This window comes from Trichoderma virens, assembly GCF_000170995.1.
Source record: "Trichoderma virens Gv29-8 chromosome Unknown TRIVIscaffold_2, whole genome shotgun sequence".
Classification (NCBI taxonomy): Eukaryota; Fungi; Ascomycota; class Sordariomycetes; order Hypocreales; family Hypocreaceae; genus Trichoderma; species Trichoderma virens.
In genome coordinates, this window is record NW_014013747.1 from 1,533,848 (window position 1) to 1,554,697 (window position 20,850).

The window sequence follows — 20,850 nt, forward strand, 5'->3', positions numbered from 1 at the left end:
AGTCCCCAGGTACATACAGGCACAATTATTCGTTCCTTTATAACTGACTGACATCTTAATAAGAGTTGGAAATGATTAAACCTTCGGAGTCCAATAAACCCGTTAATCCAAAGAAACAACATAGTGGCAACAAACGGCCGCTCGTTTTAAATACCAAGCACATCGAGAATAGCCGAGCTAATACCTCCTCAGGAAAGCATAGACTCGCAACTGATACTGCCAAGAGCAGTATTGCGATGAAACAAGCCAAGTCAGATCCTTCTACGGCTTCTTTGGGTCCAGTCACAATAGATGAGTATGGATGCCCATGAATTCATGACACTTCAGATGTTCTTTTAAAGGTTTTAACTCGGTAGAAAATAAATAGGCCCACTAAGACTATTTACTGTCATAGCTGCTCTTCTGGCTATTCGATACGCATGTTCTCACGCGGTCCAATAGAACTCCTTCCATGTCAACACTACATGTGCCACACATGCCTCGTCCAGCTATTGGCTCTGTCACTGTTGTCACCAATGTACATGCCTCCAAAATGCTGCGAACACGATCTAGGGAAGATTAGTCAGATCCACTTCGACAGAATTCTTCTTGATCCGGAACTCGGTAAAATTTGGGATATTTGGGATGATCTCAAAGATGTTAAGGAGGAAGGATGGATATGTGCAGACAAGCACTTTACACGTGGCGGCTCGCTCCTGGTAACTAACAGCTTAGTTCCAGTTTGGAAACAGCCCGTAAATTGCGCGGAATGTGCTATAAGCACACAGAGGCCAATTGTTGAAAACTCTCGGTATTCAGTGTCGCCCGGTTACAAACACACCGAATTTTGTCTTTTCTGCACCGAGTCGCTCTCTGGTGGTAACTGTCGATGCGGGTCTAATGAAGTCATTGACAAGTTTATTGAACTTTTGTTTACTACAGGCGCCCTTAAGATTGAAACAACAGCATCTGCCAAGCTCTTGGCGGCGATAGATATTAGGAAAAACATGAGGGATGGCAAAGCCTTCACCTTGGGCTTTCGACCTAGGGAGAATGGGAAGGGAATCAAGAATGAAAAAGACAAGAAAGATGAAAGAGACAGAAAAGATGAACCGAGTTGGAAAAAGCTGAGTCCTAGACCAACTCCAAAATTGGAGATACCAAGCGGAGACCAAGGATCAAGGAAACGAAGCGCCGAGCCACCGCCAACGCCACGATGCTACGCATGTAGGACTCCTATAATGCAAGAAACTAGTTCAGGGAATCTTCAAAAGTGGTACGTACTCAACTTTCTCCGAACTCTTTGTGCGTTTGTTCACATCCAATGCAGCCGGGAATGCAGCGCGCCTTGCTGCAACATATGTGGCACCAAATGGAAAGAGTGCAAATGTCCTACGGCCATTTCCAAAACTGACCCTAATTATCTGGTGGATAACTCACCTTCAACGCAAGCTCGACCAAGAGCCTGGGACGAATCGCGTCCACGTGGCGCCTCAATGGAAAATGTTGACTTGGGGGATAGATTTGGTTATGTGGCGACGGGGTCTAGAGAGAGGCTCACACCGTATTATCCGCGAAGCGAGAGATCATATTATTACGACCGCATGACTCGTGAAGATGCACGGCGGACAGATGCTAGATCTAACAAGCCTAGAGAGTATGAAGATACTCTCCCTCAGTCTCGTCATCAATCCAGCCGGCTGCTAGAACCAAACTCTCCTCAGCACAGGCGCAGAGAAAATCTAGCTTACTACAACGATTACATGTCAAAGCCTAGGACAAGTGCTACTGATGGCAGACAAGAGACATCAGATCCGTCAACTTACATTGAGGTACCAAGTAGGAGAGGAACTTCCAAGAGTGCCGCGACAAAGAGTTATAGATATCTGAAAAGATAGATACGCTCAGCAGATATAAATCTACTATCAAGCGATGAATTATATCAAATCAGGATAGCACTCATAGTTAAGGTGTAATTACTTGGTGTACAACCGAATTGTTTCATTATGTGCTGTAATTACACAAGCTCTTGACTGGCAGATCAGTACGTACATGTGTAGCCAGGCAAGTTACCACTGGCGAACAGAGGTTGCTGTATGTTGCAGGTCTAACTGACTCAGCACCTACAGTGAAGCTCTCGTTGTTGAATTGCATGACTCTTATCGCAGCGAAGGAGTATCCCGATAAATTTCTTACTCATGATGATGATGATGATGATGATGATGATGATGATGATGATGATGATGATGATGAAGAAGAAGCAGAATCGATGGTGTTGAGGTTTATAGTCTAGTCGAAAAGGTTAGCAAGCACGAGTTATTAGTGAAAAGAAGAATAACCTATGCGCATCAAAGCCATCCATCTACGCATTAGCGCAATAGCAATCATAATTCGGCTGCAGTTTAGCCAAATGCATGACTCCGTACAGCAGCATCAACCTACACTTTGAAATAGCGCTTCGTACTTTGCCACCATTCTATATTAGTAAGCAGCGTCTCCTGTCAGTACATGTACCTATTCTCGAGAAGCTTTTACCAAGCGAGTCGCCAACATGGCTGTACATGGACCTGATTCTAGCTGTGCATACAGCATATAGCTGACCACCGTGGCTGCTTTTTTGATGAGCAATCCTTAGGTATTGCTCTATACCCTCATTTTTTTTTCGATAGAGAGGGACGAATCTTTGGGTAAGTTGGCTCCTGGCTATAAGCGGATCCTTTGCAACCGCCAAGGCTTGCTTATAAGCATCGTGTATCAACCCGACATCCTAATATTGATAGCAGTTCTCAATGAGAGAATTCGGATCTAAGAATATGTACCGCCATCTCTGCCACTGTGGAAAGAGTTATAAACGGAAACAACATCTGCAACGTCATCAAGCTTCTCATGAAGGCCAGTTATATCGCTGTGACATCTGCGGGGAATCCTATGGGCGCAAGTAAGTCTCTTACAAAATGTACTGCGACATGTTACAATGAAGCTTAATTTCGAGTTGCAGTGACGTTCTGCAGCGGCACGTTGCTGCGCATGAGGATACCCGGCAAATACGGCCACGAGCCTGTAAGGCGTGTCACGCAAACAAGACCAAGTGTGACGGCAATGGCACGTCTCAGTGCTCGTTTTGCGCGGCGCGATCGATCGCATGCGCATACTCCGTGGCTCAATCAAAGAGGCGGAAGGCAACTAGAAGAAGAAATTTAAATGCCAACCATAGCCACGAGACTGAAAACGCTGTTATTATTCAAGCTACAGCTGACGTCCTTCAGACAGTACCTGTGGTTCCAAAACCACCGATTGGTGAATCCATTGTCACGCCAAGGAAGCCGGATAATGTGTATGTCTTCGCACGTTCCCGAGCATATACCAATCCTACCAGTTCTAGCCCTGAACTTAGTGTGCCTGATGGTACAAGCCACTTGAAATGGGTTCTTCGAGGGTTATCTGCGTCGCCACTTAGATCGGACCCAATTCAAGATGCAGAATCTCCTGATGAACTGAGGAGGTGGTTGCAACTGTGCTTCAAATCCTACGTGGCCAAGTTCCACTACCGATGGCATATCATCACCGCACCAACATACGACTTCAGCGAAAAGCCCTTTGATAATGCAGCCTCCGTCGTCATGATTGGGTCTTACTTTCTAGACCATGTACGCTGGAGGAATGCGGCGATCGATATTCACCGTTGTTTAGTTGATAGCTATTTCCGACTTCTAGTATGCCTCCATTCATTCATAGTTCTTTTGGTAGAAAGCTTACTCACTATCCTGCAGGCCAAACCTCTGGAACGAAACAAACTGCCTGCTAATGCCAGGCGGCTGGAAACTTACCAAGCTATTTTGATGAATATTGTGTTTGGAATGTATTTAGGTGTATGTACATCGTACAAGCTGAACTGTGAATCTGTGCAGAAGTAACCTTTAAATAGGACAAGAGAGATGTGGTAAGGGCCAACAAGTTATGTGGCCTCCTGATCACGGTACTGCAAAGCTCTGGTTTTTTTCAATGAAACTTTCTCGCAGGAAATCCAAGAGAGCGATTTTCCTGGGACCTATGTTCTTTGGGTAGAGATGGTTCAGGATGAATGGAAGAGGTCTGTCGACCCTTCTTCGAAAGCCTCGCATTCGCCAAGTCAGAGCTAACGTAGGATATCAGACTTATAGCCAATCTATTCAAAGCTGAGACGCATTTATCTATCTTCTGCCAACAACGCCCTCGACTTCTCGATGACGAACTCGACGCAACCTTGCCGTCTACTTTTGCATTACGAAACTGTTATCGTCTGGACATTTTTCTTCAACGGTACCAACGAGAGCGCGATACTCAGCACCGGAATCATATAAAACTACCGTGGATGATTAGGAATCCTCACATGTTCCTATCTGGTTCACTGCTTATTGAGGATATTAACCTTGGCCTATGTGGCTTACTTTTTGACGTTATTAGCCAATCACAACACTTTCGTATCTTTTCAGATATATTTCAAGACCCTTCAGCAGGAACTACACGTGATAGAGTCTTGCAGCGGCTCTCTCTCTGGGCTACACATATACAAACCGCAGCAGATCAATTCACCGCTGCTGCAGATGCTAGCTGTATCACTGATAATGGTATTGATACAACTGACCCTTTTCTGGAGCCGTTCCTCGGAGAGGAAGAGGAGACGTACCCAGAGAGCAATTGGAGGATGCTGGTTAGCTTCCGAGCCAAGACTCTCATCCATGAGACGACGGTACTTTATCACTTACTCCATATTCTTCTATCTGTGGATCATCTACGAACTATAGCGCACTTGGCAGTTACACAACTGCCTGGCTATAGAATTACCAGTGAACAGACCAAGATAAGACGAAGAAACGAGATCGCTGAGATTGGGAAGTGGGCTGGGTCAAGTGAGGGCAGACATGGAATCATTCATGCGCTTGCTGTGCTGCAAGTCGCTGATGTGATGCTGCAGCGAGAGGAATCCCATGATAGCAGTCACCACCTTGATTACATTGTCTATGTAGCCGTTGCTTACGGAGCTCTCATTTTTGCCGGTTGGCTGGGTCACATAGACACCGTATGCCGTTGCAGCGAAGGAGAAGCTCCTATAAATCTCGAGGCTACAGCGTGGGAAATCGACGAAGGCCAGATTCGCCGTGCTTGGGTCGAACATGGAGGCCGAGCTTCGGCTAAAGGGATCGCTCTATGTAAGTGTTCTTCAAGCGCTTGGATTGAGCGATTTGCGACCTACTTTCCAAAAACGCCGACGTGGGAGATGGCTGGCATCGTTGCACCCATGTTACAGCCGTTGATGCACATGGCGGACGAATAGCCAATGGAAGATACAGGTACATATCTAGACAACTAGAGTCTAACCATTCACTATCTCCACACGGCTCAGGTGCTAAAACATAAATTCAGCTCTCGCACGAATAGACATGTACAGTAGTGGCGTTAAACACTAACCCACATTATTTCGGCCTACATGTGGGTTACATGTGGGTTACTGATGTTTACAAACCGAGCTTCTGTCTTGATGAGGTGCACGAGGGGAGATATCCGCTATAGCCATATATAAAGTCTTTCATGATTCGCATTTCAAACTGTATGATCGCCATTCAATTGTCATATTGTATTAATCTCTACTGCTTCACCATTCTTCATTCATTATCCGATCCATTACTTTAATTCAATGTCTCTTCCAGCAACTTACAAGGCATGGGTGGTCGAGCAGGCCGGTGAACCCATGGTTCTCAAAGATCTTCCTCTCCAACTTCCTGGCCCTGGCCAGGTCCTTGTTAAGGTCCTGGCATGCGGTGTGTGCCATTCTGACACTGGTGCAGCTAAAGGAGAATATGGACCGATCCAAGGGCGGGTTCTTGGTCATGAAACTGTTGGTGATATTGTTGCGATAGGCGAAGGAGTTACCCGATTTAAAGGAGGCGAACGTGTGGGTGGGCCTTGGCATGGAGGTAAGATAATCTGCTGTTGGATATAGCTTTTCAGATAGGCTGATGTTACGAGCACCACTTCAGGTCACGATGGCACCTGCCGCTCTTGCCAGCGCGGCCAGTTCCAATACTGTGAACATGAGGCTATCAGTGGGCTCTCTCAGGACGGAGGCTATGCCCAGTACGTTCTATTGCGTGCCGAGGCAGTTGTTCGTGTGCCCTCGGATCTCGACCCGGCCGATGCAGCGCCGCTCTTATGCGCCGGGGTGACTGTCTTCAACGGCATCCGCAAGATGAACGTCGAGCAGGGTAGCATCGTCGCTATTCAAGGTGTCGGGGGCCTGGGTCACCTGGCTGTTCAGTATGCCAGCAAGATGGGCTATAAGACAGTTGTCCTAAGTTCTGGTGCATCCAAAAGGGCCTTTGCCTTTGATCTCGGCGCTCATGACTTCATCGACACTGCCGTCGAGAATCCGGTGGATAAGCTTAAATCAATGGGTGGTGCTGGCCTTATTGTGGCCACGGCGCCTAACCCCAAGGCCATCAGCCCACTTACGGCTGCTCTTCAGCCTGGCGGTAAGCTGCTGGTTCTCGCGGCTGTGGGCGACATCGTGGTCAACACGATCGACCTCATCATGGCGGGTGGCTCAGTTCATGGATGGGCGAGCGGCCATGCCCTTGATTCTGAGGAAGCCATTGAATTTGCAAAGGTCCACGGCGTAAAGGCCATGATTGAGAAATTCCCTATGGCTAGCGCACCAGAGGCTATGGAGCACATGCTGTCTGGGAAAGTTCGTTTTAGAAGTGTACTCGTTATGGAGTAAACCCCATCGAGGAAAAAAGATGTAGTAGTGCTACACCTACATGAGAAGTATTAGTATGTTTATTTGAGATGAAGCAAATTGTCATCTACAGAAGCGTAGGGAACATAGTATTAGTAGCACATACAATTAATCAAGATCCCTTTCATTCACAACGAACAGAGATATAGCCATACGTGATAACTTTATAATCTCATTATATTATATTATAAGTCACCGTAAGAAAAAGCTAGAAGATATGGTATAGCCAACCACGGCATTTATTTACGAATGATGAATTCTTAACGCAAAATTCTCTCACCCCAGAGTCTATAGAACCAAGATTGCTCAACATCCTCCGTAAATATAATCAGAAACACAACACAGCAAGGGCCATAATACGACCCATATTCAAGCTCGAAAGGGTGATGTATTAGCTCTCCGAGTACAAACGATCAGGGGTGAATAACAGAACGCTAGCTTCACTAGGATAAGAGCATACGAAGAACTTGTGGAGATACGTAACGCTAACCGGATTTTGAATCTTGTCGGAAAGCCTGTGGGTGAGCATTTGTAACTGACCCGCTGTGCTCGCTAGCTGAGGCCAGTATAAGAGGCGGGATTCTACGGTGGAGACACGTTCATTGATAGTGCATGTACTCAATCAACATGGACAGATGTACTCTGTAATTGTTTTGTTAAGCACAGCTATGATACAATATGCTAATCCAAATTAAGACTCTCTCTTTTCAAAACTTCTTCCAGTGACGTAAGACGGCCCTTAGCTTGTTTCGCTCCCCACGCAACGTCGTCCTTCATTGTCATTCCGTAGTACCCATAGTCTCTGAATAGTTGGTACATGTCAAGCAAGTCATCTCTAAGCCCTTCTGGGAGATTGCTTCTAAAAGCCTCATCTGATATATGTTGAAATCTGACATCTTTGCCAGAGACCTGGGAGAAGATCTTGGCGATTTCAGCCCAGGTGTATAAATTTTCGCCTGCGGCTATGGCTTTTCCCTCGTGCTGTTCTGGCTCGGCAAGCATCGCTCCAACCCATTTGCCAGTATCAGTGACATCGATAAGTGGCATAAGGGTATCTTGATTGCAGCAATTCGAAATGACATATGTTTCATCCTCAGTTGGTGATGAACGCGGTGCCATTCTGAAATTAATCAAGTTTTGCATAAAATAAGCAGGAGTAAAGAATGAAGATTTGATGGGTAGGTTGCGAATATATTGCTCAATCTCTGCCTTTACGTCAAAATGTTTGACATCCAACTCCCCCTTGGATATCTCTCGCGCATACGGCAAGGAACTCCAAATAACGAAGTTAACCTTGGCCTGCAACAGCTCTGAACAAAGCACTTTTGCTTGTGTCATTTCGATGGCAACGGTATTACCACTGTCTTGGGTATTTGTGAGGGCAAAAACGGTATGTGCGTTGGCAAGTGCAGATTTCAATGACGAAGGATCGTCCAAGTCGCCTTGCACAATCTCTGCCCCTTTATCCCGAAGATTTTGGGCTTTGGGGCTTGAAGGTGAGCGGGTGATCCCTCGGACAGTATATCTCATTGAGAGATCTGGGTCGTCCAGCACAAAGTTGGCGACTGATCCGCCCTGGTTACCCGTAACACCGAACACAATTAGGAGTCGTTTATCCATTGTTAGATTTCGGTTTCAAGATAAATTGATAAATAGAGTATTGTCGAATGTGTTACTTCTCTATCAAGCCTGACAGACGGGCTATTCAGTGCCTTTTCTACATACTGGTACGGAGTACTAGGCCCGCAACCCACACTTGACCGAACTACAATATAATTGCTTATTATACCCACGGTTGGCCGATCCAATATTCCGCACTATTCCGAAGTTTGAATGATAAGTTTGTAATATCCTATACGTCAAGTACCACGACCAAAATTTTTTATAAACATAAATTTTCTGTCCGTCAACCGAAGGTGCCGCTTGTCTAAGAGCGGATGGTGCTCGCAACGATAATCAGTTTGGTTGTTGTGAAGGGCTGCCAAATATGTCTTGACATTAAACAATCTCCGACAAAGATGTACTAGACGAGTCGCCAGTTAAGGAGTGGAAGTTACAGTGGTATTTAATTCCAATGCCTTGGATAAGTGACTTTTATATTATTTGTCGTGAGAGAGTGATTAAAGAATCTGACCGTATCGCAAGATTACTACATCATAATGTTCAATCACTGCGTACAATTATTTTGTTTACGATTTTAAGAGACGCTGTATTATTACTATTACTATATATATATATTTTTTAAGCTATCAACATATCATGAAGAGTCGCCAAGTTTGATATCGTTACTGATGAATAATGAACTAACTATTCCAATTACTCTGAGAATAAGCTTTAATAATACAGATCACGTTCAAGCCAAGAAGGCAACCAAACTATGGCAGTAACTCCGGAAAGGTACCATGCCGTGTACACATAGTTTTTAAGGCTGCTGTGATTTTTTTTTTTTTAATTTTCTTTTTTTAAATCATATCTTCGGACTTAATCTAGCAGTATCCGGAGTTTGTCTTCATTGTCTCTTGCATTAAATACGCGAGACTCCTAATTCAGCTAGCGTTCCGCCGTTTGTGGATATTGTTAGTTTGGAAATCCCCACAAGTCTTTGGTTCACAGAATATCTGGTATTACCAGCTTCGGATGGTCGACATATTTGGAGCTGATTAAACAGCAACGCTCTTCACATTTCGCTTAAATTTGCCACTGACTTCTTTTTATATGCACCTACTCCGAAGTAGTGACACCAGGGTAGAGTTTTGACCATGCCCCTCTAAGCAAGTGCAATTTCTAGCTGTACAGACACCCTTGCCAAGGCTTGATATAGCGTACCTATGGTCCATAGCTGGAAATCTTGAATAACAGAATTATAAATCATTGTAAATGTCTCTTACATGTTCCAACTGCTAGCTATCAGTTTTACAGATATATAAACCTGGAAGCCGTTTAGCAGCTAGGTCTACACCGCAGATTCACAGATTCCAGTTCCAAGTGCTCTAACTACGCAACATACTTACAATTTTTTCAATATGTCTCTACCTGCCACCATCAATGCTATTCAGGTCGAATCTCAGGGCAAAGCTGTCATCAAGGAAGTGCCTCTGCCCAAGCTTCGTGAAGACTACTCACTCGTTCGCACTACTGCAGTTGCAGTGAACCCGATAGACTGGAAACTCATAGATTTCGATCAAGGGCTCGCTGGTACAACTGTTGGTTGTGACTATGCTGGTGTTGTGGAGGCAGTTGGACCTAATTTAACCAAGCCATTCAAAAAGGGCGATCGAATTGCGGGATTAGCCCATGGTGCGTAAGTAGTTTTCCAACCTGCCACGGCATCGCATTGTAGCTGACATTGTCAAAAGGAATAAGGTTCAGCCTGAAAATGGTACCTTTGGCGAATACATAGTCGTAAAGGCTGGTGTTGCGTTCAAGATTCCGGCTGCCATCAGTGATGAAGAGGCTGCTAGTCTGGGACTGGGTATTGCCACTGTAGTACGTTATTTGTATCCAGCACATTTCTTAATATCGAGAAAACCCTTTGACACACCACTTACCCTTTGTTAACACATCACAGGCCCAAGGTCTTTATCGATCTCTGAAACTACCTTTACCAGCCAAACCGATTAGCGAGTCGGCGACTATATTGATATATGGCGGAGCGACAGCCACGGGCATTCTAGGAATACAATACGCTAAGTTGTCTGGCTTCACCATTGTGACAACCTGCTCCCCCCAAAACTTCGCGTATGTGAATTCTCTTGGTGTCGATGTGGTTTTCGATTACACAGACGCTGAGCGCTGTATCGCCGATATCCGCGAATTTACGCAAGGGCAGTTACGTCTTGCATGGGAGTGTGTTGCTAACCCAGCTACGGCGAGCATTTGTGCACGTGCCTTATCCACCAACGAGAAATCTGATTACAGCTCACTCCTGCCTATAAATCCCAAGGATATCATGGCGATCAATTCCAATATCAATGTCAGGACCTCAGTGGCATGGATGTGCCTAGGTGAGCGCACTGAAGAGTTCGGTGCAGTTTCTGAAGCAAATCACGAAGAATACGAGTTCGGGACAGCTTTCTTCGACTTGAGCAGGGAGCTGTTAGCAGATGGGAAGCTGAAACCTGCGCGGCAGTCAGTTAACGCGACCGGAGGTGGGCTTGCCGGTGCGCTCAAAGGCATCGAGGAATGTAGATATGGAAATGTGAGAGGGGCGAAGCTTGTCTATACCTTGTAACTCTGACAGCTTAGCTTGTTACAATTTCAAAATTGAATGTAATTAGAACTACACAAGTGGTTGAGTCAATCATCGATTGTATCAAAGAGTAAGCTTGATGCTGGATGCCAGCGTACAAGTAAGATATTCCCTGTTGAATCTCATTGCGTTTGGTAACTTTCGGAAAACCAGCGGACTATGAATGGGGTTGCGCTATGATGGCGTGTCTCTGATTGTTAGAAGACAATTGCCGTCTATACAATTAGTCCTTTTTCCTGTTTGACACTGGAGTCCCAGCAGGTGCCGCGGCCCCATCATACCATCATTTCCAACGACGTAAGATTCGTTGAGCATCTGGCACCACATGCAACTCGTAGAGCTGGTGGGGTCAGCCAGAGAAGGGTCTGAAACTGAAGAGATTCTTTTAAGCACACCAGGCTATGCTAGGCTAGTTCCGGAGGCAGCGGCCCAGCGACAAAGGATTGTGGCAATATCAATGCGGATACATGGGCGAGTGACGCTGCCGTTAAATGAACTGGAAAATACATATTGTGGGTTGACATTGAACATTCAAGTTCAAACGGACCAAATTTCCCCATAATTATGGTGCCCGAGTCATAATTTCGTGCACATACAGCTTCGGGGAAACCCTTGGTAGAATCCTGCCTGCTGAATTGGCTTAATCCTCATCGGTAGGAGAACCAGCAACGTGAGCCGTGTTGTACCCGCAGAATACGATGGTTTTTCGTGGTCAACCATCTAGAAGTTGTCTCCCGTGCCGAAAGAGGAAGATCCGCGTATGGCCCCTTTAACCTATCCACTCATTCCTGCATTACTAACTCAGCATACCAGTGTGACCTCCATCCTGAGGCCTGCGGGCAATGTAGGAGAGCCAGATTGCAGTGCCATGGTTACCGCGATCTTCGGGATCTTGCATTTCGAGATGAGACTATTTCCACGGAGCAGAAGGTAGTTGCGCGACGCACTTTGACGCAAGAGCCTTACCCTGCCTCCATGGACCTCGGTTGGAACATCCGTGCTCGATACACTTTCTTTTCTTCATATGTATTCGGCTTCGCGCAAAGCCTGGGTCCCCTGATTCGCTTTAACAGCAACTCTTCTACACATGACTACAGCGTGGAGTGTATTTTCGCGCTACTTAGCAAACAGCGGCAACAGCCCGCGACTAACTAGTATTTATACCTTATGCAATGAAAGTCTACCCATGTATACTTTGTCCATAGTATGTATCTGTTAAATCCACCATTAAGTGCCGGGTTGGAACAATTCAGTATTTCTAGCTGTGAAGCCAGTTTAAATTGTGTTGCCTATTGCTCACCATGCAAACGAAGCGCTAGGCCTATTTAAAGTAAGAAGGTATTCTTGAAAGCTGCGCATAGTTTCCATCAAGAACAATTGCTCAATGTTGTGGGACTCAAGCATTTCTTCTATTCGCTTCGTTTGTGGGTGCTGTCGACCAAGTAGAGAGTAAGCCAGAGAAAGAGCTCGCTCAATCCAAGGGCAGATTCGCTCCCATTCGCATCTTTTCTGGACCTCAAATGTTGTAGAGATGAGAAAGTCAATTAGCATTATACTGTGATGACCCTTTCTCTCGGCGGCGAAGTCTGTGTCGAATACTGTTACCACTCGCTTTATCACCTTATCATACATCTCTGGATCTTTTGCTTTCAGAAATATGACGGCTATGCGTTGAACCAATTTTAGCGTCGAGAATTCCAACAGAGATTTGGAATCCACTTTGTCCTTTAAGGAGCGCCCACTACCTGCCAGTATACTGCAGGCTCTCTCGTATTGCCCACCATCTACCAGAATCTCTGATAAGATGCATCTGGAGTGAATAGCCAGATTGCTATTTGTTTGCTGGAAGCCGTCGCATCTCTCTATTATTTGCGGCATAAGATCTTGGAGAAATTTGTGATTTTGAGAATCTCTGGCAAGATCTTGTAGGACATATAGGAAAAGAGTGAGCCTTTTCTCATCAACCGAAGATAGCAACTCCCCAATCATCTCATCAGAAACAGTCTCAAGTCCGGTAGAGATTAAAGGTATAACGGGATACCTCTCTGAATCTTTTAAGCTCTTCAGTAGACGATAGATTAGCAGCTCGGCTTCCTTATTTCTTAGCCAGCGGCGAAGAAAAGAAATAGTGTGGAACATATGTTCTAAGGCCTTATCGACATTTTCCTCAAGACCTCCAAGGTGCTTATTGGTCATCCAATTGAGAATATCATAGGCACCAACAAAATTTTCCTTGCTGGCATAGAAGTCAGCAAGTATATAGCCGATATTTACCGTGCCCTGATGGGTGGGTGATAGCAGACGGCTAGAGCAGGACAACGCATCCCTAAGTCCCCACTCTGCTTCTTCTTCGTCTCCATCTTTATCAGCTTCCAAAGCCTTTTTTACAAAGGAGGAGAGATCTGCGATAGAGGACTGGTTCAATCTTAGACGGAATGGCCCCTCGTCAATAGGTCCGCCTACACTTCCGGGAGCATGAGTACCAGCTGGTTCATGGTCGCTACCTTTTTCTTGCGCAGTCTCCAAAGCACTCAGGCTTTGGGGGGGCTCAATTTCTCGTGGGGTCTCACAAATCACGCCTTGGGGCGTGGGACAGTCTTGCATGTGCCGTTAATTTGCGTGATTCCTGATTGGATTTTGCAATCTGTGGGAGTACGGGGGACAACTGACCTGCCAAACTATTGGGATCCGGTTGATCGGCCAATTTGCCATGTGTTTTCTTGATCCGGTCGACAGTCCATGTTTGGTTACCCCATTGAAAGATGGATTGTTTGGGCTGCCTCCGTTTAGCCTTGTTGAGCATGCCAAGGGCCATATCCCTTGGCAAGTTCTTAGACCACTTCCACTGCTTAAACATATCTTTATACATTTTCTCTCTAAACGCCTGTTAGATTGATATTTTGTAATTCTTGGCATACCGAAGGTGGTAGCATGGCACTCACGTTGCGTAAAACTGATGCGTTGCCTTCATTTCTTTCATAGTCTCTATGAGAGAAAGATTTTGTTTAATATACAAGTGCTCAATGGTTCTTTTATGACTCTCCCACTCTTCAGAAGCTGGCTTCCTTGCACGAGACCTGCGTTGAGCTAAAGGCATCATGGGGTCATGTAGGGTTGATGGAACACCCAAGGATGTATCGTGGTCTCTCTCTGCGGTTGCGGTAGTGGTCACGGATGATGACCTAGGAGCAATTGAGGGCCCATCTGAACCATGTTGTATATTGGACAAGGCAGGTATTGTGATTTCATTTCGCGAATGAGAGGATTGGAGGGATGAAAGAGCCGCCGTGTCTGTGGTTACATAGTCCGAGCTCAATGAATGAGCTAGGTCTAAGTGCTGGTAACGATTAGTAGTCGACGGGTATTGACGGTGAGCTCCAGATATGGCCGTATTATATCCGCCGAATACTGAATCTGCGAATGTATCTAATCCCAGGCTGGAGAATGTACCAAAAGCATCACCAGGGCTCATCTGCAGTTGGGAGTGTTGTGGCCAAGGGGCACTGAACTCATTCTGCTGACCCTTCTCTGAGCCTTGCGGTGCCATCATGCCACAAATAGCGCCGTAATACTGGTTGATAGGATAGAACTTTCTGATAATGACGTGGTATGAACGCTTCTGGGGGCTGTAATGAATGGTTCTAGATACTACCAACGATATCTTATAGTAAAAGTAATGGAAGGTATAGATATATATATATATATATATATACGCCACCTCGAACAAGGGTGGGCTCTGTTACGAATTGGCCAAGTTGGGTTATTTAGCCCGGCAGAGGACCATAAAAAACCAAAAGGTCTGAAAAGTGCGTAAAAGTTCTCCCCAGTCTTTTGCGTCCAGCCTCACGGGCTACACTTAGCACAAGCATCCTTCCTGCATAGCATGGCTGGACGCCTTGTTTGCGAGTTAATAGGCGTCTGCCACGTACTAGGTCCATGGATGGCGGAGAAGAAAAGTTCTAAAAAGGGCTGGAAAGGCCTTGCTGGGGTGGGTCTAAGCTAGGAGCGTGCCGCAGATTGTTTGTCCTAGAACACGCAATAGTATCTGCGATACCATGCCCAGTACCTAGTACTTTATCCACTCAAAGAAATCGTTGTAGGACTGAAAGTTCCCGCATCAACGACGCGCAAGGTGAAGGTAAAAGCTTGGTCCAAGACGTGCCGGAGGTTCGACAAAAGGAAAAGTGCCAAAATAGTCTAAAAAGTTTCACAGATAGAAGCTGCTTTGGCCCTCATGAACTCAATCAGTATATATTCCACAAAGCGTCCTCAGGACAAGTAATGTAAATGGAGTAGACCTTTACTCTTAAGCGCAAACGAATTGGTGCTTGCTCTGCATCGAAATACACATCTCATTCATCTTGACAGCAATAAATTTCATTATCTACATCACTTAGCAGTATGACCACTCCGGTAAGCAATTCGAGATTAAAAACATGGTACGATGTATATATGTACCTTGTACCGGATACAACCCAGCTGCACATCAATGCATGCATGTAGTCACGGAGAGAGCTCCAGCACACCTGCAAGCTGTAAGCTCACGAGGAATAAAGAAGCTAACCGGTACCACACTGAAGGCTCCCAGCCACCCTGATTTTAAACTCGAGCATAAACACGGATCATGTGTAGAAAGAGATCAATCTGGCAGTATCCAACTTTCTGTTAACACTGGAGCCGACAGGCAGGGCAAGAGAAACACTTTTACTCTCGACAGATGGCTGAACGAGCCAAAAAAGGATGGACCATTCGGCCTTTTGGCTTTAGTCAACGCAGCTCACCTGCACCACGCGAATGGCACGGCTTTGGCTGTGATCCCATGGGACGGTACATCGAGCCTTGGGTATATGCGTGCAGACAATGCAGCCGAGTCAAAGAATGGGGATAAAGCACATGCAGCTTGAGTCACCGCCAGTTGGATTGCAGCCTCGTTTCTCAATATGCAGCCATGTCGCAACGGCGGTGTGCGGGCTTATTATGCAACAATGTATATCCACGAAGAGCATATCACCAATCTACAAACAACTGGGTATTTTGAAGGCGTTTAACTGGTTCGCGACCCCATCGTGCTATGTGGACCGCCTGTACGTTTTTACATCTCGCTCCTATTAGAACATTCGTTATGTTGCACTGCCTTTGTCACTTCTACCTACTGTAGACACCAGAATGCTTCCCTGATCGCGTACTATGAACATGAAAATTGGCAAAGGTTGCACATGAGCCTCAGCCTATACCTCCTGTTCGCCATGGGATAAGTACTTAAACCAGGTCATCTCACCAGTTCCGTCAGCCCCGTTGTTCAGATACCATTCCCCATGTTCTTTATTCATATACGTGGCCAGAAGGTTTACTTTTCAGTGCTATTTTGTCACTGTTGTAACCACGAGCCCAAGAATCAACTCCCCTCAATCTTTGTACCATGGATGACTTTAACTCTTTTCTGGACTCTTCCGGAGATACAAATAATAACCTGGATTCTCTTGACCAGGACTTTTTTGTCGAGAAAGGGGTTTCTCCGGGTACTATTGTGACGGAAGGGTCCGGTATCGACTGTGAGCTCAAGCGATTCAACTCCATCTACAATTCAAAAGGCGATAAAATAGTATTGGAAGCGGAATCTACGAAGAATCTCAAGGTCGAAAAAGAACGCTCGTTCCCCACTGCACTAGTTCTGACCCAATATTTTAATAAAGACCAGTCGCCTGGACGCAAGGAGCTGGTGATCAAGTCGCCATACATGAAGGCCGCGCTCAAGGCCCTCGTGCCGGCCTATAAAAACAGCCAAATACATCTTAAACATTTGCTCATTATAGGGGAGCCTCGATGCCTATTTCACTATCGCGATGAGTTCCGGAAATACTGCGCGAATCTCGAGGACCAAACCGCCGTGAAGCATGTCTTATTTCTCATGAAATACATGTGCTGGGAGCTGGCCGCTCAGATCTCTTTATACCGTGATAATATGATTGTGGATAGGGGCACAGAGTCGTTGGATCACCAATACCTCTGGATGGCCTTTCGACCGGGTGATCTTATCTATGTATCGGCCAAAAGCCACGAAGATGAACGGATCTATCGGCTCATTTCAATGGAATATAAAGGAGGGTTTATCTCTACTTTCGAGCTCATTTGGTCTATCAAAGCGCTTTGTATCGTTTCAGATGGTGACAAGTTCAGAGAGTATGAAGTTGAGTTGACGATCGACCAGTTTAATGGTATCCGCCGGCTTCACACTCTACCAATATTCCCATTGAAATACCATCCGGAAGCAACACGTATCCACGCGCAGCTGCTGGAGCGAGGCAAGAAATTCTGTCGTCTCTACAGCTCGCACTACCGCCAGTACAACGGTATAGCCGAATTGTTAGACGATAACAAAAGCCTCCTCATGAGTGAGGACGAAGACTCTTATTCGGCCAGGTCAACGACGACCAGGTCGACAATGGTACGTACTCCAACGGTTCTATAGGCTCTTGGCCTCTATTTCACGTCTTCTCAGAGAATTATATCTAATTTATGTGCCCACCTAGGTCAACGGCCGCATTATCATTGACCCTAAGGCCTTCTCCCAAGCACGGCCAGCAGAGAAGTTGTACATCCCTGCTCGTAATAAATTCTTCAACCCAGAAAAAGGCGACCATCTGCGCATGAGCGATGATGAATATACGATATGTAACAGTCAGGTTACCGGATACTCACTTGGCAATAAGAAGTGGGGCTATTTCAGAGTCGACCTTATTGATGAGGTTGTATTTAACGAGATGGCTTTCGATTCACTCATCCTAGGTACCCAACTCAAGAAGCAGATCCAATCGCTAGTGCAGATCCACAGCCACGAGGAGCTGAAATTCGACGACGTCATTCGAGGCAAGGGCAAGGGCATTGTTTTTCTCTTGCACGGCGAACCGGGCGTGGGTAAGACACTTACAGCGGAGAGTGTGGCGGATAACACCCGCAGGCCGCTATTACGTCTGGATGCCTCAAGTCTCGGGACGACAGCAGAGTCAGTGGAAAAGGGGCTGATGGCTGCTCTTCGCTTTTCAGAAAAGTGGAAGGCCGTGGCTCTCTTGGATGAGGCTGACGTCTTTCTCACTCAGCGCAAGGCTACAGATCTCGAGCACAATAGTATCGTGTCAGGTTAGCGCAGTCATAATGATCTTGACCATCAACCCCTTGTGGGACTCAAAAAGCAACTAAGCTAACGATATTAACAGTCTTTTTGCGCGTGCTGGAATACTACGAAGGCATTCTATTCCTTACAACCAATCGTGTTAGCCACTTCGACAGCGCCATCAAATCACGCATCCACCTCGCAATTCACTACCCGAAACTATCTCGAACTAGCCGTCAAAGCTTATGGCACCTCTTCCTATCCCGTTCTTCTGCAGAAAGCGTGGATTCTCTAAAGGCCGATGGCACGCTAGATCGGATTGCCGACGAGGAACTGAATGGTCGGCAGATTAAGAACGTAGTGCGACTGGCATACTCGCTAGCATTGAGTGAGAGTTCATTAATCAAAGCTCATCATATTAACATCGCTCTTGAACCGATGAAGAATTTTGAGAAAGACTTTAAAACTGGAACCGGGGATTTTGAGAGGCAGAGAGCTGTCACTGACTCGGACGAAGATCAAGAACGGCCTACTAAACGTCGTCGGCACTAGCATTAGATATAGATACAACTCTCGGCCTATGCGGCCAGTGAACAAGGTCTTTGCAACTGTATCAAAGAGACATGAAGTTTAAATCGTCATACAGAAAGATTTAGGGATATAGGTTGATCGTGTAGTTGCTCACATCACATACGACATATTTAGTAGAAAATCCAGGTCTCGTCAAGCCTTTTCCTCATGTTTAGTATCTCCATTCTATACTTTACAATCCAAGACTCTAGATCTGGATTCCATTATACGATTCCAGTCCATTTTTGGTGGTTAACTAGATAATAACCCGCGCTAAGAGGCCCACTACCGTTTAGCCCTATATCCATAGTATTTAGAAGGAACGGGAGCTAATGCTGCTAACAGACCCAGGCTTTTGGCCACTGGGGGGATCTCCACGATTCGTATTCCACCATATGACCAGGGTCCGTCAGTCTTAGACAAATCGGCTTGTATCCAGATAAAGGGACATTGGTGTAGTAATCGGAGCCTTTGATACCCTGATATCTCCAGCTTTTGTAGAAGTCTTGGATAGCAGCTTACCACTTAGCAGCTCGAATTCTTTACGATAGCTTGCAGACCGGCAGATCGAACTTCTTCGCAACCCAAGGCAGCGGACATTGAAGCCGTTATTCAGAGTCAGTCACAGAACCTTGAGGCTGTACTTGAACGGTGGCTCTACGTCCTTTGCTGAGAGCGGCAGGCTCAACTCAGCAATGTCAAACATCGAGGCATCCTCCGAATGGCCTGCACCAGTTGAAATCATAGAAGAGGAACAGGCTCCAGCTCAACCTGAGCGTCAGGTTTTTCTGAGGGAGAGAACCGTGGCTCTACGCTAGTTATTCGGATACTACGACAAACGAAACTTACCTGGCTGGACGGAACCTCCACGTTGGCCGCATACACTCTCCACCTGGCTACCGCAGACACCAAACACGCGATTTAGAGATGCAACCCTTGTAGGTATAGATATCGATGAGCTTAAGGAACAAGATGGTATGCCGATACAATTCCACATTGGTATCTCAATCCTACACACAAAGCACCTGCATGACCTCTGTCACTCTACTCTGCCATTCGCAGATTCCTAAGCAAACATTATACGACCATGCCATTGGGTTATCCAAGATTCCGAGTATTTTACATACAACGATAATCGCTTTTGTTTCGGTAAACATCGGTGCATTCCGCTTTCCAACCTTGAGGAATGCTTGAAGAAGCTTCTCAGGCCATTCTACCCATTGATCCTTGTCGTCCACGGAATTTCTCGCGAAAGGATTGTTCTCCAAAAACTCAATATTAATATGAATCCAATCTTCGAGATCGACACGACAAAAGCTGCTCGCTATCCACTCCAGGAATTTCACGATTCTACGCTCAAGAAGCTCCTCAAATACTTCGGCATCCCATTCACAGGCGAACTACTCCACTTCGCAGGGAACGACGCGCACTTTGTGCTCAGGGCTCTACTTATGATTGCTGTGCGCGATGCACGGCGAGAGTTGGAGAATATCCCAGCGTGGGTGCCGTTGTTCGAGGCAATTGCGCGGGCGCCGCTACCCCCAATGCCACTGACGCGCGCACGAAAGGCGGCGATTAAAAGGTGGGAAATGAAGAGTCCCGAACAACAGGAGGAAGGAAGAGCTCGATGTCGGGCATGATGGGCGAGGAGCAGGAAAACACCGAGCTGACGGCTGTCATCTACTACCTCACCATACATGTACCTTTCATCCCCAAGCATGCATCGCAATTGTCAGGTCGGTAGAAGGCTATTGGCAAAACGTTGATTGGCCCATGCCCGTCCATAGGGAGCTTTACGCTCATTAATACCAACTACCTACGTAACCAGCATTTGCAATCTATGTGCTTCCTACGAGCGGTTCCGGTTTCTAACCTAGCGCCTTACATCGATGAATTTATGCTGCATAAGAATAAATCACTTCTTTACCGACTTACGTATCCTGGAAGCACGCACAATCACATTTCATTTAGAATATCTAGAATTCCAAATCTCTCAATTTACAACCCGGTCGATCGAATTCCTGCAATGAAATCAATTTACCAATTTTTTTTTTCAAGTTTCTTCATCAATATACATGACTTTAAGAGTATGAGAAAGCAGGGCTTATATGTAACCAAACGAGTTTATAACCCAACGAAATCAATATGCTGAAACAGGTGAGAATC

The 20,850-nt window shown here is 46.0% G+C and overlaps 7 protein-coding genes across 7 annotated transcripts; 5 read left to right on the forward strand and 2 right to left on the reverse strand.

Moving 5' to 3' along the window:
• Positions 1–2,865: 2,865 nt before the first annotated feature.
• On the forward strand, positions 2,866–5,293 carry TRIVIDRAFT_218551 (uncharacterized protein; the record flags this gene model as incomplete). The annotated part of the gene is made up of 7 exons (XM_014105122.1): positions 2,866–2,917; positions 2,978–3,039; positions 3,246–3,692; positions 3,750–3,848; positions 3,905–3,919; positions 3,999–4,069; positions 4,132–5,293. 7 exons carry the CDS (start codon positions 2,866–2,868, stop codon positions 5,291–5,293), a joined length of 1,908 nt encoding a protein of 635 aa, XP_013960597.1.
• Positions 5,294–5,653: 360 nt separating this feature from the next.
• Positions 5,654–6,736, forward strand: TRIVIDRAFT_36028 (uncharacterized protein; the record flags this gene model as incomplete). Its single annotated transcript, XM_014105123.1, has 2 exons — positions 5,654–5,933; positions 5,997–6,736. The coding sequence occupies 2 exons, from the start codon at positions 5,654–5,656 to the stop codon at positions 6,734–6,736; spliced, it is 1,020 nt and encodes a 339-aa protein (XP_013960598.1).
• A 699-nt stretch (positions 6,737–7,435) lies between these two features.
• On the reverse strand, positions 7,436–8,374 carry TRIVIDRAFT_63701 (uncharacterized protein; the record flags this gene model as incomplete). The annotated part of the gene is made up of 1 exon (XM_014105124.1): positions 7,436–8,374. One exon carries the CDS (start codon positions 8,372–8,374, stop codon positions 7,436–7,438), a length of 939 nt encoding a protein of 312 aa, XP_013960599.1.
• A 1,403-nt stretch (positions 8,375–9,777) lies between these two features.
• On the forward strand, positions 9,778–10,985 carry TRIVIDRAFT_55711 (uncharacterized protein; the record flags this gene model as incomplete). Its single annotated transcript, XM_014105125.1, has 3 exons — positions 9,778–10,055; positions 10,111–10,240; positions 10,323–10,985. The coding sequence occupies 3 exons, from the start codon at positions 9,778–9,780 to the stop codon at positions 10,983–10,985; spliced, it is 1,071 nt and encodes a 356-aa protein (XP_013960600.1).
• A 1,314-nt stretch (positions 10,986–12,299) lies between these two features.
• Positions 12,300–14,550, reverse strand: TRIVIDRAFT_218555 (uncharacterized protein; the record flags this gene model as incomplete). The annotated part of the gene is made up of 3 exons (XM_014105126.1): positions 12,300–13,600; positions 13,674–13,879; positions 13,946–14,550. The coding sequence occupies 3 exons, from the start codon at positions 14,548–14,550 to the stop codon at positions 12,300–12,302; spliced, it is 2,112 nt and encodes a 703-aa protein (XP_013960601.1).
• Positions 14,551–16,965: 2,415 nt separating this feature from the next.
• Positions 16,966–18,666, forward strand: TRIVIDRAFT_142751 (uncharacterized protein; the record flags this gene model as incomplete). The annotated part of the gene is made up of 4 exons (XM_014105127.1): positions 16,966–17,366; positions 17,439–17,463; positions 17,534–18,140; positions 18,218–18,666. The coding sequence occupies 4 exons, from the start codon at positions 16,966–16,968 to the stop codon at positions 18,664–18,666; spliced, it is 1,482 nt and encodes a 493-aa protein (XP_013960602.1).
• Positions 18,667–19,967: 1,301 nt separating this feature from the next.
• Positions 19,968–20,324, forward strand: TRIVIDRAFT_218557 (uncharacterized protein; the record flags this gene model as incomplete). Its single annotated transcript, XM_014105128.1, has 1 exon — positions 19,968–20,324. One exon carries the CDS (start codon positions 19,968–19,970, stop codon positions 20,322–20,324), a length of 357 nt encoding a protein of 118 aa, XP_013960603.1.
• Between the last annotated feature and the right edge of the window lie 526 nt (positions 20,325–20,850).